At 33.5% G+C, this 25,231-nt stretch overlaps 1 protein-coding gene across 1 annotated transcript in view; it reads right to left on the reverse strand.

Annotated features, from left to right (window-relative positions):
* Window positions 1–213: 213 nt before the first annotated feature.
* LOC145042169 (aspartic proteinase oryzasin-1-like) overlaps window positions 214–25,231 on the reverse strand; it is a 45,223-nt gene continuing 20,205 nt past the window's right edge. Inside the window, exons 4-14 of the mRNA XM_078990555.1 lie at window positions 17,009–17,103; window positions 16,806–16,918; window positions 2,300–2,468; window positions 2,085–2,124; window positions 1,933–1,997; window positions 1,544–1,657; window positions 1,386–1,453; window positions 1,023–1,176; window positions 744–860; window positions 567–655; window positions 214–461 (exon numbers count right to left, since the gene is read on the reverse strand). Of these exons, the coding sequence (XP_078846681.1) occupies window positions 377–461; window positions 567–655; window positions 744–860; window positions 1,023–1,176; window positions 1,386–1,453; window positions 1,544–1,657; window positions 1,933–1,997; window positions 2,085–2,124; window positions 2,300–2,468; window positions 16,806–16,918; window positions 17,009–17,103 (1,109 nt within the window). The 3' untranslated portion in view covers window positions 214–376. The remainder of the gene's footprint in view (window positions 462–566; window positions 656–743; window positions 861–1,022; window positions 1,177–1,385; window positions 1,454–1,543; window positions 1,658–1,932; window positions 1,998–2,084; window positions 2,125–2,299; window positions 2,469–16,805; window positions 16,919–17,008; window positions 17,104–25,231) is intronic.

Genomic DNA, 25,231 nt, shown 5'->3' on the forward strand with positions numbered 1-25,231 from the left:
GATTCATTTTGTTGTACTCCATCAATTTGTTTTACGACAAAGAACGTAGGTGATTGACCCGTCGAAGTATATATTGGACCAAACCTTATTTATTGTATTGTCAAAAAGTGGAACCGTTCGATAAGTACAAGATTTAATATATACTATAAACCATGATGATAAATGGGGGCTTTATGTGCGTTTAGGCTCTATTTAAAATATTTAAACATTACATTTTTCAACAATATGAAGAACAGTATATATTAATTAATAAATATTTTGCAAGCACATGAGGCATCATATTACTAGTATTAAATGTAACACTTTATATTACTAGATACAAGCAAAGAAATTACGTTAACCAGATGTACTAGCACATTTGGTTAATATGTCTTATTTAAGCCGATTCTGCAAATCCAATTCTGAGATTACCATGATCAAATATAGTGTGGTAACGACGCATAAATGCATCACCCAGTATCCTGCATCACATGAATCAAGAAAAGACAGTCAAACGCGATTTTGAATATCTATTATCAGAATTAAAGTACTTTAGTCGGATGATCTTCATTACGAGATACACGTACCAAAGTGGGCCAACCTCAGGAGGATTATCCAGAGGAATGAAGGTACTTATACACTGAGCACTAGCACCCTCGCCAATCTTAGTTATGTACTACAAAACAATTACAAAAAAACATACATAATTATTATATATATTTAAAATGCTTGACTAATAGTGAAAAAATGTCATAAACCAATACCTCATTAGGAGAAAGTTCAAATTCTTTGCCCCCAATGGTAAATGAAATAGTAGGCATAAATGGAAGTCTTGCACAGTCTACAGTTGACACTCCCGCTAAACCTGTCACAGCACATAGCTGCAATGGAGGAGGAGTCATACAAAAATAAACAACAATCTACTACCTATGTATCACTTTTATGTTTTAGTAAAATTATAAGAGATAATTATAATAAAATCGTATGTCAAAAATGTAAAAAAAAAAAAAAAAAAAAAAAAAAAAAGAATAAAGAGAACTCACTTGGCTGCCTAATGTTATGACCGCACCTCGTGACATGTTGTTTGTGAGCACTTTATGCCAGAAGTCTACTACAATCTCACATGCTTTACATATTGGGATTTGTGGAGGTCCAGTTAAACCATCACTAATATCGACCACACTCCTAATGTCACTACTGCGCATCATTCAAATTTTACCACGATATGACATTAACTCGGTGCAAAATTAAGGATCAAATTGTCACTGGACAAAAGAAATTAATGATTCCATATTTGTAGATAAATGCTCACAAAGAAGTAAGGAAAGAGCAAATTATTGAAAGAGAGTCATCATGTAAAATATATAGGCAACCAAAAAAGGGAAGTTCGCTATTAGAATACTGACCCGTCGGTAGCTTTATCACCAGGAATACAGATTGTGATGTGGGAACATAACTTCCCAGGTTCTTTAAACTGTTGAATAAAAGAAAATGATATAGGAACCCAAAACATGCATTTAAGTTCCAACGTAATATATAAAACGAACTGTTTATAATATATTACCATTGCGGCAAACATATCAAAGACTAGGTTTCCCACATTCCCAATAGCTTTCTTACATTGGTCATTAATAATTCCCATAGTCCCGATGGCAAGATTTATCTCTGTGATGGCATTCTGAAAGCCACAAACCACAAAATAAGAAGATCAAACCTACTTACAAGATTTTGAAATTAAAAGGGCTTTAGGAATTGGAATAGTGCCACTCAACCAAAAGGTTGACGGTAGTTTAGAGTAGAATAAAGCATTTTAGAAGACAAAAAAAAAAAAAAACTTACAAGCACTTAAAATACAAAATTATGAGCTTATAAAAAAACACTGCAGTAAAAAAATAAAAGGAAAAGAGGAGCTCATCAACACAACTAGATATCAAGGTGGAGAATGATACAGACCATTGGACCTGCTATCACTGAAATTCCTGAATCTACAATTGCGGAACATCCATCTTTACAAAAGCCTGTAACAAACAAATTAAGAACATCATGGCCAATCCAAGATCCAACATCCGACATAAATATAATAATAATCTTCCTCAACTACATACCAGTAGGTTTCCCACCAATAAGTACATCACCCATTTCGAACTATAAAAAAATAAGTGAAAAAAATTAGAATATATATATATATATATATATATATATATATATATATATATATATATATATATATATATATATATATATATATATATATATATATATATATATATATATATATATATATATATATATATATATAGTCGTATACTTATGGACACACCTGCCAATAACCCTTTTGCGTCACTGGAACGTAAGTATGTGTACCCTTATAGTGCTTCGGATCAACGCCACCAAAAACGATTTCACCCCCTTCACCATCCTCGGATTGTTGGTTCAACCAAAATGAAAATAGATTTTCCTTAACTAGGTGTTGATCGACCATGTTGTCCCTATAAACGACATATTCGAAATAGTATTAGATTAGGCATGATACTATAGCTATGGTCTTGGCAATGAAACCCAAAGAGATTTTGATGTCACAAGGACGCCCTAAAATTGTTTTGTCACTATACCCCACTTAAATACATAATTACATGATTGGTGTCCCTTTTACAAATTTAATAATTCACTTTCTTGCTCTCCTAACTATTATACTTTGAAGTTTACATAAATTTGCTAATAATGCTAACGACATACATTAGATCAGGTGTTTTTGTTATTTAAGAGATTAAGCTTCCAGCAAGGTTATGATATGCATGGATCCGTAAATACTTATGATATATCTTTCAATTACTTTGATCCAAACTCCATAAGAGTTTAAGTTGGATGGGAATAAAGCACATCAAATTTTATTAGTATATCCTTGACATAATTACGTTTAGTAATAGAAATCATACCTTCACTTGGCTTGTTTGAATTTGATTCCCAAAGAGGAATGTAAAAACTACTTGTGAAAAATAAATATTCCACATAAATACATAAAATGAAGATGTGTCTTGTGATTGAATGTAAAGTGTGTGCTTACAAGTTCATTTTTTGAAACAATTGGAAGGAGATATGTGTCTATCCTAATATATATATACTATGCACAAAGTTCTTATTTTATTTGATATAAAGCTTTCTTTAATCTATAAATTTTGTGTTCCTGTCCACTCATTACTTATTTAAGTGATTGATTCGCATACACTTCATCTTTAATAAAATTGTTTACAAATGCTGATTTCACGTACATTTTGGTGGACTTGCCACTCATGTTGTGCAACAAGAGCTATGACTAACCTGATCATTTAAATTAATTTCATTGGAGAAAATATCTTAATATAGTCAACTCTAATTTTTTTCTTCTATCCTTTAGCGACTAAAAGCCTTTTATTTGGCTACAGTTCCCTTTTCATCTAACATAGTTTTATATACCAACTTAACAACAATAAACTAATGGTTTTTTGGTAAATTGACTAAGTCATGTGTAGTTTTTTACTATGGATACAATTTCGTCATATTTACTTTCTTGAATAGCCTTTTCATAATTGATTTAGTCAGTGTCATCAAAGGGAAAAGCCAGCCATAGTATCAAATTCCAATATGTTCCTATTTGTAACATTACTACACATGCTACGAAACTTCGTTGGTGCTGAACTTCGTGATACTGATGAGGACTTTGTTGTGCTTTTGTGAAGATGAAAAAGAGTTTGAATCTGATTCCTTATAATTCTTTATACAAGTGTGTACTTGATTATAATATGGAACAGTATTGTTTGAGTTGTTATGATCAACACACCTTCTTCTCTTTCTAATTCGTCTTTGTCAATGTTATGTTTAGAGTTATTTTTGTTACTTATAGCATCACTCCATCTTTTGTTCTCATAAAAAATGACATCCCTACTAATTATCACATTCTTAATGAGAGGATTATACAATTTATAGGCTTTTGAAGGTTCATTGTAACCGAAAAAAAAAAATTAGTTTTCTCATAATTATCATCAAATTTTGATCTCTTGTGGTTTGAGCAAGGTTATAAAAATCTCAATTAGGTTCCGATTAATCTCCGATTAATCCCTAGGAGCTAATCGACCGATTAAAGAGCGTCTAGCGATTAATCCATTCATACGCAATGACTGAAACAGTAGAACTTGATGAAATTTTAACACTTTGAAAAAATTATATCTTAATAAAAGCTATTTAAGGTATGATTAATATTGTATTTATCATATTAACCTATTTTGTTATGATGTTAGTGGCATTTACGAACTTTTATATGATATTAGTCATATTTAAATTTTTTTTAAATTTAACAAAATAGCAATTAATGATTCCCCATTAATCTTCGTCTAACCAATTAATCTCTTAACTTAAGTCCACCGACTAATTAAAATCGAGCGATTTTTACAACATTGGGTTTGAGATATGAGAGTAAATCACAAACCCAAAAGTCCTAAGGTGTGCTACTCCTGGTTTAAAACCACCCTGAAATTGTTGGGGAGTTTTATATGGTAAACTCTTTTTTAATCATCTTGCAATCCCTTTTCCTTTAAAATGTTTCTAGTCATCTCGAAAATAGTCACGTTTTTGTCAAAGTAGTTTGCATTGGGTTATCTTAATTATCTATTCTTCAAGTTTTCTAGTCATCTCGAAAATAGTCACGTTTTTGTCAAAGTAGTTTGCATTGGGTTATCTTAATTATCTATTCTTGAAGTTTTGGTCTTATAATTCCTTTGATTTTCATCAGACTTCTTGGATGTTTTGAATGACTTGAAGGCTTCTAAAGTTTCTTTTGAGAAATAAAAATCTAAGTTTTACAATTAAATGCATATACAAAGGTGATTATGGTTGTATTTGGTGCATCAAAACTAGTTTATTTTTCGAGTTTTTTTTAAGTTGTTATATTTGGTAAACCAAAAAGTAGTTTAAAAGCTAGCTTTTTAACAACCTACTTAGACTACCTTTAGGAGCTTTTTTTTAAAATTTCAAATATACTCCATAATTAATTATAAAAACCATTCTTTTAAATGTCCTTTTATGTCGTTTTATATATTTTGGTTAACTTTTTATCTAGTTTTACCAAATGTTATTTTTTATCAGCTAGTTTTTCAACTACTAGCTATCTTTTTATTTAACAGCTACTGTTTCAACTAACAAGTAGTTTTTCAGTTAGTACGCCCAAGGTTCTAAATGATATAAGGCGTGATGTGGTGACAAATCCGAGCCATAAGGTTAACAAGCCATGGCGAGACATTGCGTTTTTTAAGGTATGACGTAATGCGACAATTTTGTATTAATTTATAATTATATTACCATATAAATATAAATTTATAATAAGTATAACTATTTTTTAGAAGTGTTACATTAATAACTAATAAGAAAAAGTTAACAAAAACATAACACTTGTACCCATAATTAGAAAATGCATAACAAATAGCAAAAAAAAAACGTGTCTCAAATAAAAAACACACGTCATAACACACCATATTGTCCTATAGCACGCCATATCACACCTTACCACACACCATGCCTAACAGCAACGTTATGAAACTTTTTGAAATGGTAAAGCCACGTCTCATGCAATGACATGCCTTGGCACACACCATGGTGCACCTTTTAGAACATTGAGTACACCAAACATAACCTATATATTTATTTCCTTCAATTGATCTATGTCTGAATGTATAAGATTTGATTGTTGAAAGAATCTCCAAGTTTTATTTATTAGGAAAGCATCTCTTAAATGTTTACCAAGAATGAAACTATCACATATTTCATCTATCTATCTAATTTATGATAATTACACAACAAATTGTTCTTTTTCTCATATAAGTCATGGTACCAAAGTCACATGACCAAATCGATGATGCCATATGTGAGTATAACCTTAACACTAAAAACACTAAAAACGTAGGAAATTTGATAGAAATTATTTCATATGCAATTTTATAACAATTTACCAAACCCATCAAAAAAACTTTTGGTTTTAGTTTTTTAAGTTTGGTTCAGGTATTTTTGTATCCTTATGTGCACATATGGTAATATGTATATAGATATGTATATTTACATATAAACTTTATATACATACATAACAAGAAATGCAAAATAAAATTATTTCTTTTAAATATGTGTATTTATGCAACAGTTCATATACATATCTAACATACTTATTCAAAAACCACAAAAAAAAAAAAAAAAAAAAAAAAAAAAAAAAAAAAAAACTCTCTTTTAAATATGTATATGCACATACGAATTGCATGATTTTGTTGAGCGTTTTTCTTAAGCATTGAGTTCTTATTTGTGTGGTGTGTGTCTATATATATATATATATATATATATATATATATATATATATATATATATATATATATATATATATATATATATATATATATATATATATATATATATATATATATATATATATATATATATATATATCCTAAGGACACATATAAGAAACTTTAGCTAATCATAAATATTACCCTAATCAAACACGAAATGCATTAATAATCTCCATAATAAATGAATTTTGCATTTAATTATGGTAATATTTTTTCATAATTTATATTTCTTTTATATGCCCTGAGGGCACATACTAGAAAATCCTATATATATATATATATATATATATATATATATATATATATATATATATATAACATCTCAATTCCATGTATTTTACATTTTGACCATTGGTACGAGTATTCTTTGCAAATTTGATCTTGCATGGCATATTTGTAGTTTTTGTCACTTGCTTGCGTACGTTGGGTGTATCTAAGCATACGTAGGGTGTACGTGGCTTAGACCTAAAACCATAATATTTAGGGTTTGTTCACTATTTATTCATCCATAACTATCAAGGCTCCCTTTATTCATCAGCCACTAGCCTCATATTCGAACCTTTCAAACCTTAAACCATTTTTAGAGGATCTTTGAGCAATGAGTGTGTATTTTGGTGATCTTGATGGAGGAAGAAGGAGGAAGAGACCATCTTAGAAGAGTGAAGCACCTTGGTTCCAGAAACACATCATCATTTGGCACCACTTGGAGGTAAAAATCTCTTATCTTGATGAAGTTATGCTGAGATCTTGTTAGCCATGGATGTATGTTCATTTTGGTCCTATATTTTCATCTAACCGAGTGTTAGCAACTCTAGACCAAGTGAGTTGTCCTTTTGGAAATTTTGGGAGGTCTAGAGTGATAAGAATGGATTCTTGGATGTTCTTATCCATTCATGAATGCCCTTCAGTGGTTTAGTCCTTGTGTTAAGTTAGGGTTTTGGTATTAAGCACTTAATATCCATGCAAGATCATAACGTTGGAAACTTTATGGTTAAAGACGTCATTTGAGGGCTAAATCTAGATTGTGGATGAATGAACTTAAGGTATTAAGAACTTATTAGAAATAAAGGGTGGTTGGCGGGTATGTTGGGCGTACCAGAAGGTACGTTGCGCGTACGTGATCAACGCCCCTTTTTGATCAAGACCTTAGTATGTCGAGTGTACTCAGCTGAGTCAACTCAGTTGACTTCCTTGACTTTTAGCTTTGACCATGTTTGACATAAGGGTATTTTGGGTATTTTGAGTGGTAATTGAGATTGGTCACTGTTTGATGTATATGAGACTGGTAGAGTTGATATTCAGAGCAGTGTCATGGTCAACTATCTGTTTAGACTAAGAGGTGAGTTTTCCTTATTGCACTTATTGGTATAAGGCACCAATGTCGGCCCACTAGATTATGTATCCTGGTATATTGGATTGATGTTATGTTGAGTATGTGTTAGATTGGTAGATCTATATGGTTACATGTGTTCACTAAGTATGTGTTAGACTGGTAGATATGTATGATTATCTGTATAGCTGGCTATTCACTGTTATTATACATGTCGACATGTTGCGGTTTGTTTGGTTGACGCAGTCCTTCTTATTGTTGAAGGCCAAGACATAAGGCGGTCCAGATAGACTGAAGGCTTGCAAGGTGGTCCAGTCAGGCCGAAGGCCTGTAGAGTGGTCCCGATAGACTGTAGGCCCGGTGCAGCGGACCAGTCATGTTGAAGCCTCCGAGAGTAGTATAGATAGGATGAAGGCCCGGTGCAGTGGTCCAGTCTGGCTGAAGGCTCATGTGTGCATGTTTTTATCTTTATGGTTATGTATTGTACTTTGGGGGACTCACTAAGCTTTGCGTTACAGTTTTAGTTTTATGTTTCAAGTACTTCAGATGACCATGGGAAAGCAAATGCGTGATCATGCACATCCTCTTGGTTTTGATGATAGTGATTTGGGACACTATGATATATGATTTCTAATTTTAGGAAAAATGTTTTATAAACGTTTGGTTTTGATTTGGGTTTTGCCTAAAAATAACATTTCCTCTTGATTTAAAAAATGAAAAAAAAAAAATAATTATCATGATTTTGGGATGTTACAAGTTGGTAGTAGAGCCCTGGTTTGAGAGAATTGGATAAGCATTCTTGTGAATCCAGACTCAAAAGAAGGATTTATAAATGTTTTCAAAATGATTTTTTAAAGTTGTTTTCAAAAGCAACCAAGGAAGGACAATAAGTGTATGATCGGCCAGCGCAAGAAGTATACCTAAGTTACAACACTGTTATTTGTTATTGATGATTATGATAGAACAACATGCAAGTGATTATCTAGGGATCTTTGGGGATTGCATGATAGAATTACCTGATGTATGATGTCTGACGGCGTCAGAGGAGTTCTTGTATGTTAGATGAAATTGACATCATTACTGTAGTTGCTTCATGTGTGCATCATGGTTTTGCATACCTAAGATTCTATAGTCTGAGAATGTTTGATTTTAACCTTGATTCTTGTTCTTGTCTGATTAAGGGCTTAGGGTAGAATCAATTATTAGACTATCTATAGGATCCAACATTATCATAGTTTTGCATACCTAAGATTCTATAGTCTGAGAATGTTTGATTTAACCTTAATTCCTATTCTTGTTTGGTGGAAGTTTCATAAGTAAGTATGTGGGTGTAGTAGGCCAATTGATAAGTGAATTTCCATTCTCGAGAAAGTAACGATAGGATTTATGAGTATTCTGGTTGTGGGTTTGTTCTCGGATAGTTTTTGATGATCCATTAAGAAAATACAGGTACGTGTGGAAGGTAGTATGGACCCGCATTACTGAAAGCACAAGACCGTATACGTAGCAAGGAAGTCACAAACCCTGAGGGTTAGTCTTGTCATGGTGATTATATCAGTATACATTATGGCCTTTTTGATATATATATATATATATATATATATATATATATATATATATATATATATATATATATATGTATATATATATATATATATCTTGGTTTAGTTTTTTGGTATGGCGATTACAAGATGTTGTGGTTCGGGAGTTGGTGGCCATGTGAAGGTTAATTGTCCCTTGTTTGCTACAAAGCCAACACAAGCTCCTGTACCGGATACTTTAAGGATCACCGATAGATGCCATTATAGGGTGAAGCTTCTGAGGGCATAGGGTCGTGCTTTCTTACTCACTGTAGAGGAGGCCAGGATGGCAGCAGATGTTATTACTTGTATGTTCTCATTTACTATCCTATCAATTATTTTATGGTATGGTTACGTTCATGACTCTGCTAGGTACATTCTTAGTGAACTCTTTTCATGTTCTTGTGGTTTTTGACTGGGATGTGAGTCAGTATTTTGTATCTCAGTCTTTCAACAAGAGTTTTGATTTAACTCTAGGAGAGTTGGTGTGTCTATTGTGGGTTTCTACACCAATGAGCATGGGGTTTCTGCATCAAGCATTTATCAAGGTTGTATCTAGGAGATTTTCAAGGTGCCTTATCTAATTGACCTAATCCCTATTCCCATGGGGGATTTATGTGCGATTGTAGGGATAGACTAGAAATGATTGACTATGAGAGGTAGTGGCTGGTAGTTTGAAAGCTAAGTGGGGGATAGTGGCTGGTAGTTTGAAAGCTAAGTGGGGGAGAACTAGTTATTTATTGAGAGGGTACCAAGATTAGATCAGCCTTTTGTTTTGCTGCTAGGGCTTGTCAGTATCTACAAGATGCGTGTATGGTTATCTCATGTATGTGGTTGACAGTCAAGTCGGGAAGGAAATTTCAGTTTCATTGTGCATGTTTTTAGGGAGTTCCCTGATATGTTTCCGAAGGAATTACCCGGTGTTCCTCCTGAGAGGTAGGTGGAGGTCAGGATTGATTTGGTCCCCGGTGCGGCCCCGATTGTTAAGGCGTCGTACCTTTTGGCACCACCTGAGATAGAGTTGTTCTCTCAGCTTTAAGAGTCTTTTGGGAAAGAAGTTTAGAAGACCAAACAGTTCGTTGGGGGGGGAGAACTGATCTTGTTCGTGAAGAAGAAGGATGGGTCTCATCTCATATGTATTGATTACCAGGAGTTGAACAAGTTGACAGTGAAGAACCGTTATCCACTTTTGCGCATTAATGACCTCTTTGATCAGCTGCATGGTGCATCTTGGTTTTCTAAGATTAATTTAAGGTTAGGGTATCATCATATGAGGGTTAGAGAGGAGGGCGTGGAGAAGACTGTGTTTCATACTTGTTATGGCCATTACGAGTTCGTGGTGATGCCGTTTGGGCTCATCAATGCGCCAAAAGCATTCATGGATTTGATGAATCTAGTGTGCAAGTTGATGCTCGATCGTTTAGTTATTTTTTTATTGATGATATCTTTGTCTATTCCAAGAACAGTGACTAGCATGAGGTGCACCTTCAAGAACATTTGGGTGTTTTGAGGCGGGAACGGCTATATGTCAAGCTCTTTAAGTGTGAGTGTTGGTTACAGGAGGTCCAATTCTTAGGAAACATCATTAACTAGAATGAGATTTTGGTCAACCCAGGCAAGATCGAGGCAGTTATGCAGTGGGAGGTTCTGAAGTCTCACTTGTTGATCAGGAGTTTTTTGGGAATAGTCATGTATTATCAGAGACTTAATCAGGATTTCTCCAAGATTATTGTACCCATCATTTGTCTGACAAGGAAGGGCATTCATTTCCATTGGGGCCCTTAGCAGTAGGATGCATTTGATACTTTGAGGCAAAAGTTATGTGAGGCCTCAATGTTGACCTTCATCGAGGGGGATGAGGATTTTGTGGTATTTTTTATGCATCCATCACCGTCCTTGGGACAGTTCTTATGCAGCGAGGGAGGTTATTGATTATGCTTCTCGGCAGCTGAAGTCGTATGAGGTCTGTTATCCAACTCATGATTTGGAGTTAGGAGAAGTAGTGTCTGATCTCAATATTTGGCAAAATTATTTGTATATGGTCCGGTGTACTATCTACACGGATCACATGAGTTTGAGATATCTTATGGATCGGCCGAATTTGAACAAAAGATAGTGTAAGTGGCTTGACGTGGTTAAGGATTATAACTATGAGATTTCGTATCACATGTGAAAAGCGAATGTGATCGCTGATGCTTTAAGCTGCAAGTCAGCTAGTTCCTCGGTTGGGAGTTAATGTATGAGGATTTTGATTGTTTCGCCTCTTCTAGATTTGATTAAGGAGGCGCATGTTAAGGGGGTCAAGAAAGAGCACTAGAAACTAGTGAGGACCAGAGGCGAGAATAACAGGTTTTCCACCGACAGTTATGGATTGTTGACCGGTGTGGTCGGGTGCAGGTACCAAATTTTGGTGGGATCTAACATATTGTGTTGCTGGAGACATATAAGTCCATATTTTTTATACACGCAAGAGCCACCAGCATGTATCGAGATTTGTAATTTAGCAACTAGTGGTCATGTATGAAGAGGGCGATAGCCTGGTATGTTAAGAGGTGCTTGACCTGTTGGATGGTCAAGGCTGAGTTCTAGAGGCCATATGGAAAGTTTCAGCCCTTGTAGGTTCCCATGTGGAAATAGGAATAGATCACCATGGATGTCATCACAAAGTTACATCGAACGGCTAAGGGTTTGATGTGATTTGGGTGATAGTTGATCATTTGACCAAGAGTTCCCGATTCATAGCTATCTATGAGATCTTGTCAGCCGAGAAATTGGTTGATGTTTATGAGTGCGAGATTGTCGCTCGACATGGTGTTTTAGTTTCAATTACATTATATCGGTAGTTTAGCTTAATTCATGGTTTTTGTAGCCATTCCACAAGAAACTTGGTACAAGACTATGCTTTAACACTACTTATCATCTACAGCTTGACGGTCAAAGTGAGCAGATCGTTCAGACACTTGAGGACATGTTGCGAGCCTATGTGATTGATTTCGGTGGGAGTTGGGACTCCTACTTCCCTTACCTGATTTTTCATACAACAACCATCACTCCAGTATCGGTGCACCGTCATTTGAGCTTCTTTATGGGAGGAAGTTTCATACCCCACTCAGTTGGGGAGAGGTCAATCACTGGGTTATGGGAAGGACCGAAGTAGCCTTTTAGCTGATATAGCTTAGTCAATAGATTAGATAGAGGTTGTAGATAGCTCAGATTCGGTAGAAGAGTTATGTTGACAGACGTTGATCGGAGTTGGAGTTCCAGGTCAGCGGTATGTTTCTACTGAAGGTATCACCCTAGAAGGGTGTAATACGCTTCAGTAAGATGGGAAAATTAGGACCCCAGTTTATTGGGTCATTTTGAGTAATTGTCTAAGGAGCTCAGTCAAATCCATAACACCATATATGCTTCCCAGTATTGGAAGTGTGTGACAGATGATTCAATAGTTGTTCCTTTGGATGTTATTCAGGTTGATGATCACCTGAATTAAGTTAAGAGTCCAATGGTGATTTTGGATAGGAAGAGGAAGGCCTTACGCAACAAGGTGCTATTTTTGGTCTAAGGCCGATAGCAACATTAGAATGGTTCCGAATGGACTTGGGAACCTAAGGCAGAGATGCTGGAGCATTACCTTGAGTTGTTCACAACAACGAGGACGAAGTCTGATTCAAGTGGGGAGAATTATAACATCTCGATTCCCAGGTATTTTACACTTTGACCTTGGTATGAGTATTGTTTTGCAAATTTGTTCCTGCATGGAATTTTTGTAATTTTTGGGATTTACTTACATACATTGGTCAAGCATAAGTTGGTTGTACATGGCCTAGACCTAAAACCATAATATTTTGGTTTGTGCATTCATCCTTAACTCTTAAGACTCCTTTCATTCACCAACCTTCAGCCTCATATTCGACCCTTACAAACCCTAATCCATTTTTGGAGCATCTTTGAGAATTGATTGTGTGTTTTGGTTATCTTAAAGGAGGAAGAATGAAGAGGTTAAGAGTGAAGCACCTTGGATCTAGAAATACATCATCATTTAGAACCACTTAGAGGCAACAAGCTCTGATCTTGATCAAGGTTTTCGTAGATCTTGTTATCTATGGATTTTGTGTTCATTTTATTCCCATATTTTCATCTATTTTAGTATTAGCAACTATAGACCAAGTGAGTTGTCCTTCCGGACATTTTGGGAGGTATAAGGCAATAAACTTGGACTCTTGGTTGTTCTTATCCCTCAATTCATTCCCTTCAGTGGTTTAGAGCTCTTATTAAGTTAGGGTTTTGGTATTAAGCACTTAATTGTCATGCAAGATCACAAACTTGGAAACTTTATTATTAAAGATGTCATTTGAGGGCTAGATCTGGATTTTAGATGAAAGAGCTTAAGGTATTAAGCACTTATTAGAAATAGAGGGTGGCAGACACGTAAGTTGGGCGTACCAGAAGGTATTTTGTGCATACATGGTCAGCACCCTGTTTTTTGGTTAAGACCTTAGTACACCGGACGTATAATCTGAGTATGGGCGTACTCAACTAAGTCGACTCAATTGAATTCTTTGACTTTTGACTTTGACCAAGATTTAAGCAAGTTTGACTTAAGGGTATTTTGAAGTTTTGAGTGGTAATTAAGATTGGTCACTATTCGAAATATACTTGACTGGTAGAGCTGATATTCGGAGAAGTGTCCTATTCAACTATGTGTTCAGACTGAGACATGAGTTTTCTTTACTATACTTATGGGACAAAGGCACCAATGCCATCCCACTAGATTATGTATCTTGGTATAGTGGATTGATGTTATGTTGAGTATATGTTAGATTGGTATATCTTTATAATTACCTATGTTCACTTAGTATGTATTAAACTAGTATATCTATATGACTACATGTGTTGCTGGTTATTACAGGTTATTGTATATGTCTACATGCTGTGGTTTGTTGGGATGAAGTGGTCCTACTTAGTGTAGAAGGCCAAGACAGCCAGGGCGGTCTAGATAGACTAAATGCCTGCAAGGTGGTCCAGTCAGACCTAAGGCCCGGAGAACAGTCTAGATATACTGTAGGCCTAGTGCGGCGCACCAAAAATTATTACCGTTAAAACACCATATTTTGTAGGTTTAGTACCTAAGCTTAGGTGTGATGTTATATATATTCTCTATCCCCATATATGTATATATATATATATATATACATATATATATATATATATATATATATATAAATATATATATATATATATAGAGAGAGAGAGAGAGAGAATTTCAATAGCAAACCATAATTATTGGTTCTTCGAGGAATCAAATTTTTTTTTTTTCAGTTTCTACAGTTTATTCTTTATCGAAAAAAAATCTAAAAATATCTAAATTCATATATTAACATTGTGAATGTGAAAAACATTTTTCGGATAAAAAATATCTAAAAATATCTATATATATATATATATATATATATATATATATATATATATATATATATATATATATACTGATAAAAAATAAGTTCTAAAAGTTGAAAAAAAAGATTTGTTTCTTAGTTTCTTGGTTAATTATGATTCTCTATTGAACCTCACCATATATATATATATATATATATATATATATATATATATATATATATATATATATATATATATATATATATATACACACACACACACACGGTGCCAAGCAAATCATTATTTGTTATTACATACAATTTCAAAGTTTCTTCATGACCAATTTTATATATATATATATATATATATATATATATATATATATATATATATATATATATATATATATATATAAAATTGGTCATGAAGAAACTTTGAAATTGTATGTAATAACAAATAATGATTTGCTTGGTACCGTACAACTATAATATTCAATATTTGTTTCTTTACCATCATGATTACTATGATGGTTCCCTGTTACTATCAGAACTACTTGACATCAATTTTTTGTTTCAGTTTGTAACATGTTAACTAGGGTTTTTGGCATAAGTATGATAGTCGTCATTGGTGCTTAGCAATTTCCTCTCTGAGCTATTTTTTTTATATGCAAAATGGAACTCGCAAATAAACTTTTTAAATAGTTGGAAATGATATATATATATATATATATATATATATATATATATATATATATATATATATATATATATATATATATATATATATATATATATATATAAAAGTTCAATTGAAAAAATAAAAAAAAGATTGATAATGGAGGAATCAATACCAGCCAGTCATTTATATTTGCCGAAAAACCTACATCACACCGGCGGAAATGGAAAAGAAATGCACATATGTTTTTCAACAAACCATATTTCCTTAAACTATGTTAATCATTACCTTAATATATATACAATAACATAGTTTTTTTTTTTCATTTTTTAACTTTTAAGGAGCTATTTTTATCGAAAAATGATTTTAAATATATATCAAAATTCATAATTTTTTATTCTGTATAAATAGACATCCATATTGATATAGTTTGAAGATAATTTTTTTTTTTTTTGTATCGTTATTGATAAGTGAATAAAAAACAATTAAATTTTTACTACAGTACATTTTTATTCACTTATGAATAAAAAAATATGATTAATTTTTTTACAGTTTAATTATCATTTATACTAATTATTAATATATGAATAGAAAATTAATTGTAACAAAAATCTGATAAATATTTTATTCACATATGAATATAAAATATACGTTTTAATCATATATAAATATAATATATGATGAAAAATGATGTAAAAAATATATTTTAAGTTAAAATACTTTATTATGTGTTATATTTATATATGAACGATACTCAAACTATAAAAATAAAAAAAATAAAAATTAAGCATACGTTTTACTCATAACTGAATAATGAATGTATTATAATAAAACTCTGATGGATTTTTATTTAGTTATGAATAACGAGAGCTGAAACTCTAAAAAAAATATTTATTTTATTTTATATTAAAAATATATCAATATTGATTTCTATTTATAGAGAATAAAAAATTATGAATTTTGATATATTTAAAATAACTTTTCGATTAAAATAGCTTTCTAAAATTAAAAAAAAAAAACAAAAACAAAAACAAAAAAAAAAACAAAAAAGAATATGTTTTTGTATATATATTAAGGTAATGATTAGCATAGTTTAAGTAAATATGTTTGGTTGGAAAACAGATGTTTATCCGTTATCCATTTCCACCGGTACGCTTAAGTGTTTTGTAGCAAAATAAATGTGTGGCTGAGAATAATTCCCTAATTTCAAAAAAAAAAATTTCTAAATTGAATTCTCCTTTCTCTCTCTTTCTCTCTCTCTCTCTCTATATATATATATATATATATATATATATATATATATATATATATATATATATATATATATATATATATATGTATATATATATATATATGTATATATATATATAGGAGGGTTCAATTGAGAAAAAAGAGGTCAAGAATTGAGGAATCATTCTTAGTGTATATATATATATATATATATATATATATATATATATATATATATATATATATATATATATATATATAAGAGAAACATACCAGAATGGAACAACATTGCCAATAGAGATTTCCTTGAATCCAAGCCCAAGGATACCGTCAAACTTCCCCGCCAAAAATGTGACACCAGACTCTCGTGTTGCCTCAATGAATATCTAATTATGTCATAAAATGATTTTTTTTTAAATTCTATCTTTTTGCTAAGTCGAAGCTAACGAGAACAAGTAGATTGTTGTCAAAATCACCTGATCATCAACAATTAGATTACCAACTTTAACATTGTCTTGGCTAAAATTTCCAGATATTAAATCTGTACCATAGTGGATAGTAACAAGTTTGCCTACAATTTTGGAAACCAATATGTATACAAATATTAGTTAAGAGTTGAAACATGGAAAGTTCAAATGTTTATTACTAATATATGCACAAGCGATTGATCAAAACTGATTTCTAGTATAATGGTACATGATAATGAGTTGGCATGTATAAACAATTTCAATACACCTAATGTGTATAAACAATATGAATCTAAAATAAAGCCATATCAAGTGCATAACTTTTAAAAGAATTCAATACTCTCATATATTTTTTTCTCAGTCTATTTTCCTACTCATATAAGATTATAATATGTGTATATCATTAATTATCTCCCTTAATTTTGATACTTATCTTGATCTAGTGAGTAGGAAGAAAAATAAAAGGATATTTGATTTCTCCAAGTTTTATGTAGTTATGCAACTATAAACAATGTCCCTGTACCTAATGCGCAAGCAAGATGGTGACTTCATATTAGTAAAGAATTTCCCAACTAAGTGCATTTTCATCTCATTTGTATGTTTGTATTTGCTTTTGCCAACTAACATAGCTTCGTTTACGCATAAGAAAGCGGTTAGAGACTGAAAGTAGAAGTAGTGTGTATGGACAGGCATTCATGATCTTGGTTCTTGATTGAAAATAAAATATCTTAAAAAAATATCGCTAGAGAGATCAAATTCTAGTTTTGCGTTATTCTTTTAAAAGAAATTTAAATGCAATTATAGATTAAGTTTTTATCGCTTGAAAGCAAGATAGCTAGTAGTTCATGATTGTAGAGTAAAGGAACTATGAAAGTGATATCAGCAACCAGATAAATGTTCAGGTGATGTCTCTAATACCAAAATAATAGAGTGCAAGATTTGTGGGTGAATCGAGTTCTTGACTTATGAGTCCCCTGACGATGCACCATAATAGTTCATCGGTTTCAAGACAAATAGTTGTCGATTCTAGTTTTGAGTTATTCATTTAAAGGAAATAGTTGTCGATTCTAAGTTCTCCATGGAAATATGTTAACATGATTTTTGTTCTTAGGTTGCATCGTATGCAAAGAAACAAAGATTCTATCATGGTGATTGTTGTACGATTCTCTAATTAGCTCACCTTGCTCCTTGTAATGATATAAACAAGTTGAACGTTCATGGAATGAACTGTTCATGAAGCATTCAACTTGAAGCTCATTTATATTCTTTTATTTAATAAATGAACAAACATGAGCACAAATTCTTATTCATTTATTCAAACAAACAAACATGAACAATGATCATGTACGTCCAATTATGTTTGTGAATGTTCTTTTAATTATCTTTTATGTTCATATATGCTCAAATGTGTCTGATTAAAATTAAATGTTAATGTTTGTTTTTGTATGTTCATTTATGTTTGTTCATCTCTGTTCGTTTATGTCCATTTAACATGTCTACGAACATAACCAAATGAACTTGAACAATGTAATTTGTTAAACGAACAAACATGCACAAGAAAACTTGTTTGTTTATCTATTCTTGTTCATTTATTAGTTCAAATAACTTAAATAAACGAGCACGAACTAGCCCTCGTTTGGTTTGTTTACGACCTAATTTCTTATAATAAATACATATATACTTCTCATGTTGCACACCTTTATTCCAGAGAAATTTCAAGGCTTCATGGAGTTCTGAAGGCCACTACCACAAATTGTGATCTAAAGTTCCTGAGTCACTTTTGGAAAACAATTTGGATAAAAATGGACCTGATGTTAGAGTTAAACACTACGTTATGTCTATATATTAATAATTAGGATGAAGTAATCAATAAACAATTAAGGAATATTTTGAGAGCTACGATGAAGCTGAATACAAAATAGTGAGTTGGTCTTGGAACCTGCTGAATTTGCTTACCACACACCTACTTGAACCTCAAGTTGAATTCATTTTGAAGTTATATACGATATGAATCCAATCACTCTCATTGTCTTAACTCCTTTTAAATATGACAACCACATGTAACACTTGTTTCCCATGTTGGATCAGTGGATGATTTAAAGGAGTCAAAGGCTGAGTTTTTGATGAAAACCATATGCCACCACGTGATATGAAGGGTGTGACAATGTGTATGACAATTGAATATTGTGTATCCAGAATGGTTGTCACAATATGACATCAGCTGCAGCCTAAGCCCATGATTTCTTAGGGTTTTCTCCATATTTAAACACCTTACCTTCATGTTAGGGTAACCTTTTTAGCCACCAACCTCTCCATTTTGAAAACCCTAGCCTCTTCGAGTATCCTTGGCATTCTTTGCCATATGAAGGCTTATTTCTCATATTATTGTGTGGAGCTTCAAGACCACGTTCTTTCAAAGTGTTTTGGTGAAGAGCTCAAGTGTTGATCTTGCAAAGGGACTTCATTTCTGGTCAATTATGAGTAAAAATATTCCATCTTGATCTTTAGTTTGCGAGATCTTGCAGTTTGATCATATATGTCCCTTTCAGTCCATGTGATCTTGTCTCATGGAGTTGAGTGAACTCCAGTACCTCTTGAGCTTCTTTTATCCCCTAATAATCTTGCCCGACTATGAAAGTTTGCATCTTAACCATGTTCTTGAAGCCATGCATGTTTTGGAAAGATTTTATGCTATTAAGGATCTAGGGTTTAGGATCTTTCTTGAAGTGAGCTCCTAATGTATAAAATTGGAAACTTTATCCATTAAGTCATTGTGAAAGAGTAGATTTGAAGTTAGTGCCATTGCTCTAAAGGAATTAAGAAATTAATGAGATTTTGGAATTTTTCCAGAAGTCACGATGTGGCCTAGGTTTTCCATGACATGATAGTGCTCATAATCACGAATTTTTTGTCCTTTCTTTTTCACGACATGAAACATAGAGTGCCACGACGTGATGTTGACTTTGGCTAAGTTAACCACTGACTTTGTGGACCTTTGACTATTGACATTTGACCAGTTTGACATGGGGTCAAACTTGGAGTATTTAGGTTGTTTATTGAGGAATCATCTCTTTTAGTGATTCGTTGTTTCGTGGGATTGACCAGTGCATAAGGTTAGAGTGTGGTTATGCTTCTCTAGTTGTGCGGTTTAGGTGACTTTCTCACTCTGACACATATCTCATTGTATATTCTTTGCATGTTAGGATAAAGGTGTTGTTACCCGCACAAGTATGTTAGTAACTAAGATAAATCCTTTTGGTAAGGTCTTTCCAGTTTATTGTATGGTACTGTTAGGGTTTATGTTTGGTTAGAGTAACTAGGGTTGACCAATTATCAAGACTATGTATGAATAACCAACGAAGCACTTAATTGAGAAGTGATCAATGGTAGGGTAACTAGGGAAGGCTAGTTACTAAGGGTATGGACATACTCGTATTTTACAATGTGTTATGTTACATGATTATGTAATAGAAATAGCTTGGGGTCTATGTAGTTTAAGTTGGATAACTTGAGAAATATTGTCCTAATACCTGATTATGATGTTCTTCTCTGATTGTTCACTCTAGGGTGGGTCATCTGTTCGACGGTCTTTCTGATCCGTGACTACATATGAATTTATGAAGTGTATGGAAAGACTATGGTTGGATCATAGCATTTATAGGAAAGATTGTAGTTGGATCACATCACCTATAGGAAAGACCATGGTTGAAACACAACACTAATAGAAAAGATTGTGGTTGGATTATAACATTGATAAGAAAGACTTTGGTTGGATCACAACACTGGTAGTAAAAATTGTGATTAGATCACATCGCTGATGGGAAGGATTATAGATAGATCACAACACCGATAGGAAAGATTATGCTTGGATCACAACACTGATAGGAAAGATTGTGGTCAGATCACAATACCGATAGGAAAGACAATGGCTAGATCACAACAACTGTATGAAAGACCAAGGCTCTGACCTTGTCAATGTAGTCAGGGTTGGGCCTATACACTCCTTAGGGTTGGGCCTAGTATGCGTGATATACGTATATGGATAAGAAATTTTCTTGCTCGGTGCTAGAGTCGAGATCTTGGGTGCATGTATTGTATTTATGTTGGAATATGTTATATACTAGGGAAATCAATAATCTTTATGCTTACACTTGTGGATTAAACAATTTGCAGGTTGTTTGTAAGAAGAGCTCAATGAAACTGTACACACACATCAAAAATGTTTGTTTCTGCAGTTTTGTAAATATAACTTTGATATTGTATGGTTTTTATCAAATGAATGTTACTTAATGGTTTTAAAATAAAGGGTTTAATTGGTTATTATATTTTAAAATTGAAAAATATATTTGTAATTTTCAAGATGTTACAAGTCAGTATTTGAGCCTTCGTTTAAAGGATTTGGGTATGCCTTATGGTATGTCTGAACTCAAACTGAGGACAAATAGATATTTCTAAATCAAATTTTGAAAAGAGAATTCTTTTATCCAATAAAACAATTTTCTAAAAATATTTCATAATAAATGGAGGATGTGATGCGTACAGTCAGCTAGAGCTCAAGAACTAAGTAATTCCGAATATAGCCATATGATCTTGTAATTATGCTATTAATTCCTATACATGCTCGAACGTAGGTCATAGATCCATTCGAGAATTTCATGATAGAATTGCCTGAAATTTTTGATGACTTATAGCCTAGAGAATTGTTGTTATGTACTGCTTGATATGTTGATTGGTAACGTTATATGTTAAGTATATGGTTTAGATTTGTATACGATCATGATTGTATAGCCTGAGAATGATTGATTTAGCCTTATTCCTTAATTTTTGTCTTATTGTGGGATTAGGGTAGAATAACTTCTTTGAAAATCTATTTGATCCTGTATTATGTACAACTTGCATGCACAATGCAACCAACAGTGTTGATAGGGGTTCTAGTAGTGCGAAAGTAAGTGCGGAGAGTCCTAGCGAGAGAGTCTAGGAAGTGTAGAATTATGCATATGGTTTTATGTATGCATGCATGTGAATGGGGGTTAGCATAGGGTTGTGAAGTGGCATGAGAGTCTTAGAATATTCCTTGGAACATGTATGGATAGGTGTTGATTGGTAACGTTATATGTTAAGTATATGGTTTAGAGTTGTATACGATCATGATTGTATAGCCTGAGAATGATTGATTTAGCCTTATTCCTTAATTTTTGTCTTATTGTGGGATTAGGGTAGAATAACTTCTTTGAAAATCTATTTTATCTTGTATTATGTACAACATGCATGCACAATGCAACCAACAGTGTTGATAGGGGTTCTAGTAGTGTGGAAGTAAGTGTGGAGAGTCCTAGCGAGAGAGTTTAGGAAGTGTAGAATTATGCATATGGTTTTATGTATGCATGCATGTGAATGGGGGCTAGCATAGGGTTGTGAAGTGGCATGAGAGTCTTAGAATAGTCCTTGGAACATGTATGGATAGGTGTGGAGGGTAGTATTAGACCCATATTACTGAAAGAACAAAATTAATGCTTTGGTCAGAGAATGTTTCAGGATTACTGTGGAACATGTAAGTGGGTATGCATAGTATGGGTTTACACTATGCATTGTTTTGATGTACTTCCATTATGTTTCAAATTTGGGATGACAATCATCTCTTTTAGTGATTCAAAGTTGAGTGATGAGGTTGTTCGCAACATCATAGATGCAGAGATTTCGAGATTCATGAGAGAAGATTTTCCTAGTTTTATTAGCTCGCTCAAGGATGCGTTGATTTCAGTGATGGATAAGCAACTTAGGGTTCTTCAGGATGATTTGGAGGTCAATCATCCTAGGGATCATGAAGCTTCCTTCACATAGATTGATGCTTTTGGGGCCCTTTATTTTATTGGGGGATGGGGGGGGGGGGGGGAGGGCCCTTTATTTTATTGGTGTTGTAAGGTTATCCAGGGCTTCGAACCACATGCGGTCGAGTCTATGTCATGGGAGGATTTTCTCATGAAATTCAAGAGAAAGTTTGTGTTAGTAGTTGAAGTTCAACGATTTCCTAGAGAATATCTAGCACTTGAGCAGACTACAGAGATGATGGATCAGATCACCGCCCAGTTTAAAGAGACAAATGATGTTTTGTACTCTTTATGTAGCTTCGGAGGAGATGAGGATGACTGGCTACCATGACATTTTGAGGATGGAGATCCAATATTACGTGAGTATCTCGAGTCATAAGACTCGTCCAATTTTAGTGGAGGCAATCAGGGAGAAAGAGTTGGAGCTTTAGACCCAACAATGAAATATAAGGAACGATTAGGTTCATGCATCTACAGCAATAGCAAAGAAGGATCGGGTAATGGGAATTCAGTCAGGAGACCGAGAGACACACAAACTTTATGGAAGGTGTGGTCGGACTTATTGAGGTATTTTTTCCATGCTTGTTTCTAGATATTTTAGGTATGGTCAGGACGGTCACTAAATTATGGACTATAGTTAGACAGAGTCACCAAGGGTGTGTTTCTTTTTCTATCAACCAGACCATGTTAAGGACGATTTCCCTCTAAGAGCTTATGGTCTGGTTTTGGATGCGACATCTTTAGCTTGGCAGCTAGCGAACAGGCGACGTGGGACAATTGGAGTCCTAAGGGCTAGGTTTGAGTTAGTGGTTTACTTAAATTGAGTTAAAAGAATTGGGATTCCTTTATGTTTGGTAATATCAGGTGTGGTTATGAAAAACCATGTGTTGGAGTTATTGGATAGGCTTGGGAATTCGAATGATTAAGAACTTGTTAGAACATTATCCAAATCCAAGATATGGAGAATTCCTTCGACAGATGGAAATATTTTCCGAGTGCAGGTCATCCCAAAACTTCATATTGAAGGGTAGGAGGATAGATGGTTTTGGTTATTGTATGAGTTAAAGCTTATGCAATGAATGATGTTTTGCAATTAGATGTAATAAGGGAAGTAGATATTGAGGATTCCAGGTTATCTCGTCCGAAGGTTAGAAGCACTAGTAGTGGCGCTAATTTTTGGTTAGTTCTTTTCTGGTTTAGGTCGAGGCTTGTGAGAGGGCCTTTCTATGTTTTCTTGTCTGATGAAGGCTTTGGGTTTAAAGCATGAACCGAACACCTAATTGGGTCTACTAGACTAGGGGAATGTCTCGTGTCAGGTTTGCTTGTTGTCTTTTTAGTTTTGTATGGAAGATAATGGTTGGATCATGAAAGAAAGGATATGGTTGGGCTATAGTATTGAAGTGATTATAATAGCCTTCACAACGGAAGACTATAGTTGGATCATGGCAGGAAAGACCACATTTCGATTGTAGCAACGAAAGTGATCGTAAGACTATGGTTGGATCATAGATTTCACATATGGAAGACCATGGTTGGATCATTGAAGGAAAGACTGCAGTTGGGATGTACCAATGGAAGTGCTTGTCAGACTATGGTTGGATCATATCATTTACATATGGAAGACCATGGTAGGAAAAATTGCAATTAGGTTGTAGCAGTGACAGTGACTATAAGTCTATGGTTAAATCATACCATTCACATAGATTGAATATGGCATGTCATTGTTGGTTCAATCATTCCTCGATTTAGACTTAAGTTTGTAGGGTTGTGTTGAGATATAGGCTAGGTTAGCCTTTTCCCATTGGGATTTTGTTTGGAGTTCGATGTGCTTCCGTGAGTGCGGGTTTTGTACCGACAGTTAGTGATGTAATTCATCCTTCAGTACATCTGTTAGAGGACACAATGTTGGTAAGAGTTATATTCCTAGAAGTTTGGTTAGATGGAATTCATGGGCCCTCATATCATCGTTGAATTAGATCTGTGAGTCTTGGCCAAAATGATTTAGTTCGGGTGGCTTTGTATGTCTGGAATTCAGACATGGTTTCAAAGTCTTCAAATTATGGATAAAGAAGTTAGTTCTTCTTGATGTGATTTAATTATGAGGCTTTACTATTTTCTCTTCGTTGAGTCGCGATTTTCTCATTAAGGAATGAATTAGATTTTGGGATTGTAAGGGAGTGTCTGTTTTGAGCATTGTTCTGGTCTTACAATGATCACGAATTCAACTTGTTGGAAGATTCTACTCCAATTCGGTTATGCACTTGGTTTAGGGAATCTCTTTGATGACAATTCCATATTTTGTCACTCAGAGTGGCTTTGTCTTATGGAAGGAAGTAGACTAGGAGGAATCCACAAGGGGATTCGGAGGGTATAAGGATATATCAGGAAGGATTGATTTCAAGGA

The sequence above is a fragment of the Lactuca saligna genome, chromosome 4, assembly GCF_052625555.1.
Source record: "Lactuca saligna cultivar CGN05327 chromosome 4, ASM5262555v1, whole genome shotgun sequence".
NCBI lineage: Eukaryota > Viridiplantae > Streptophyta > Magnoliopsida > Asterales > Asteraceae > Lactuca > Lactuca saligna.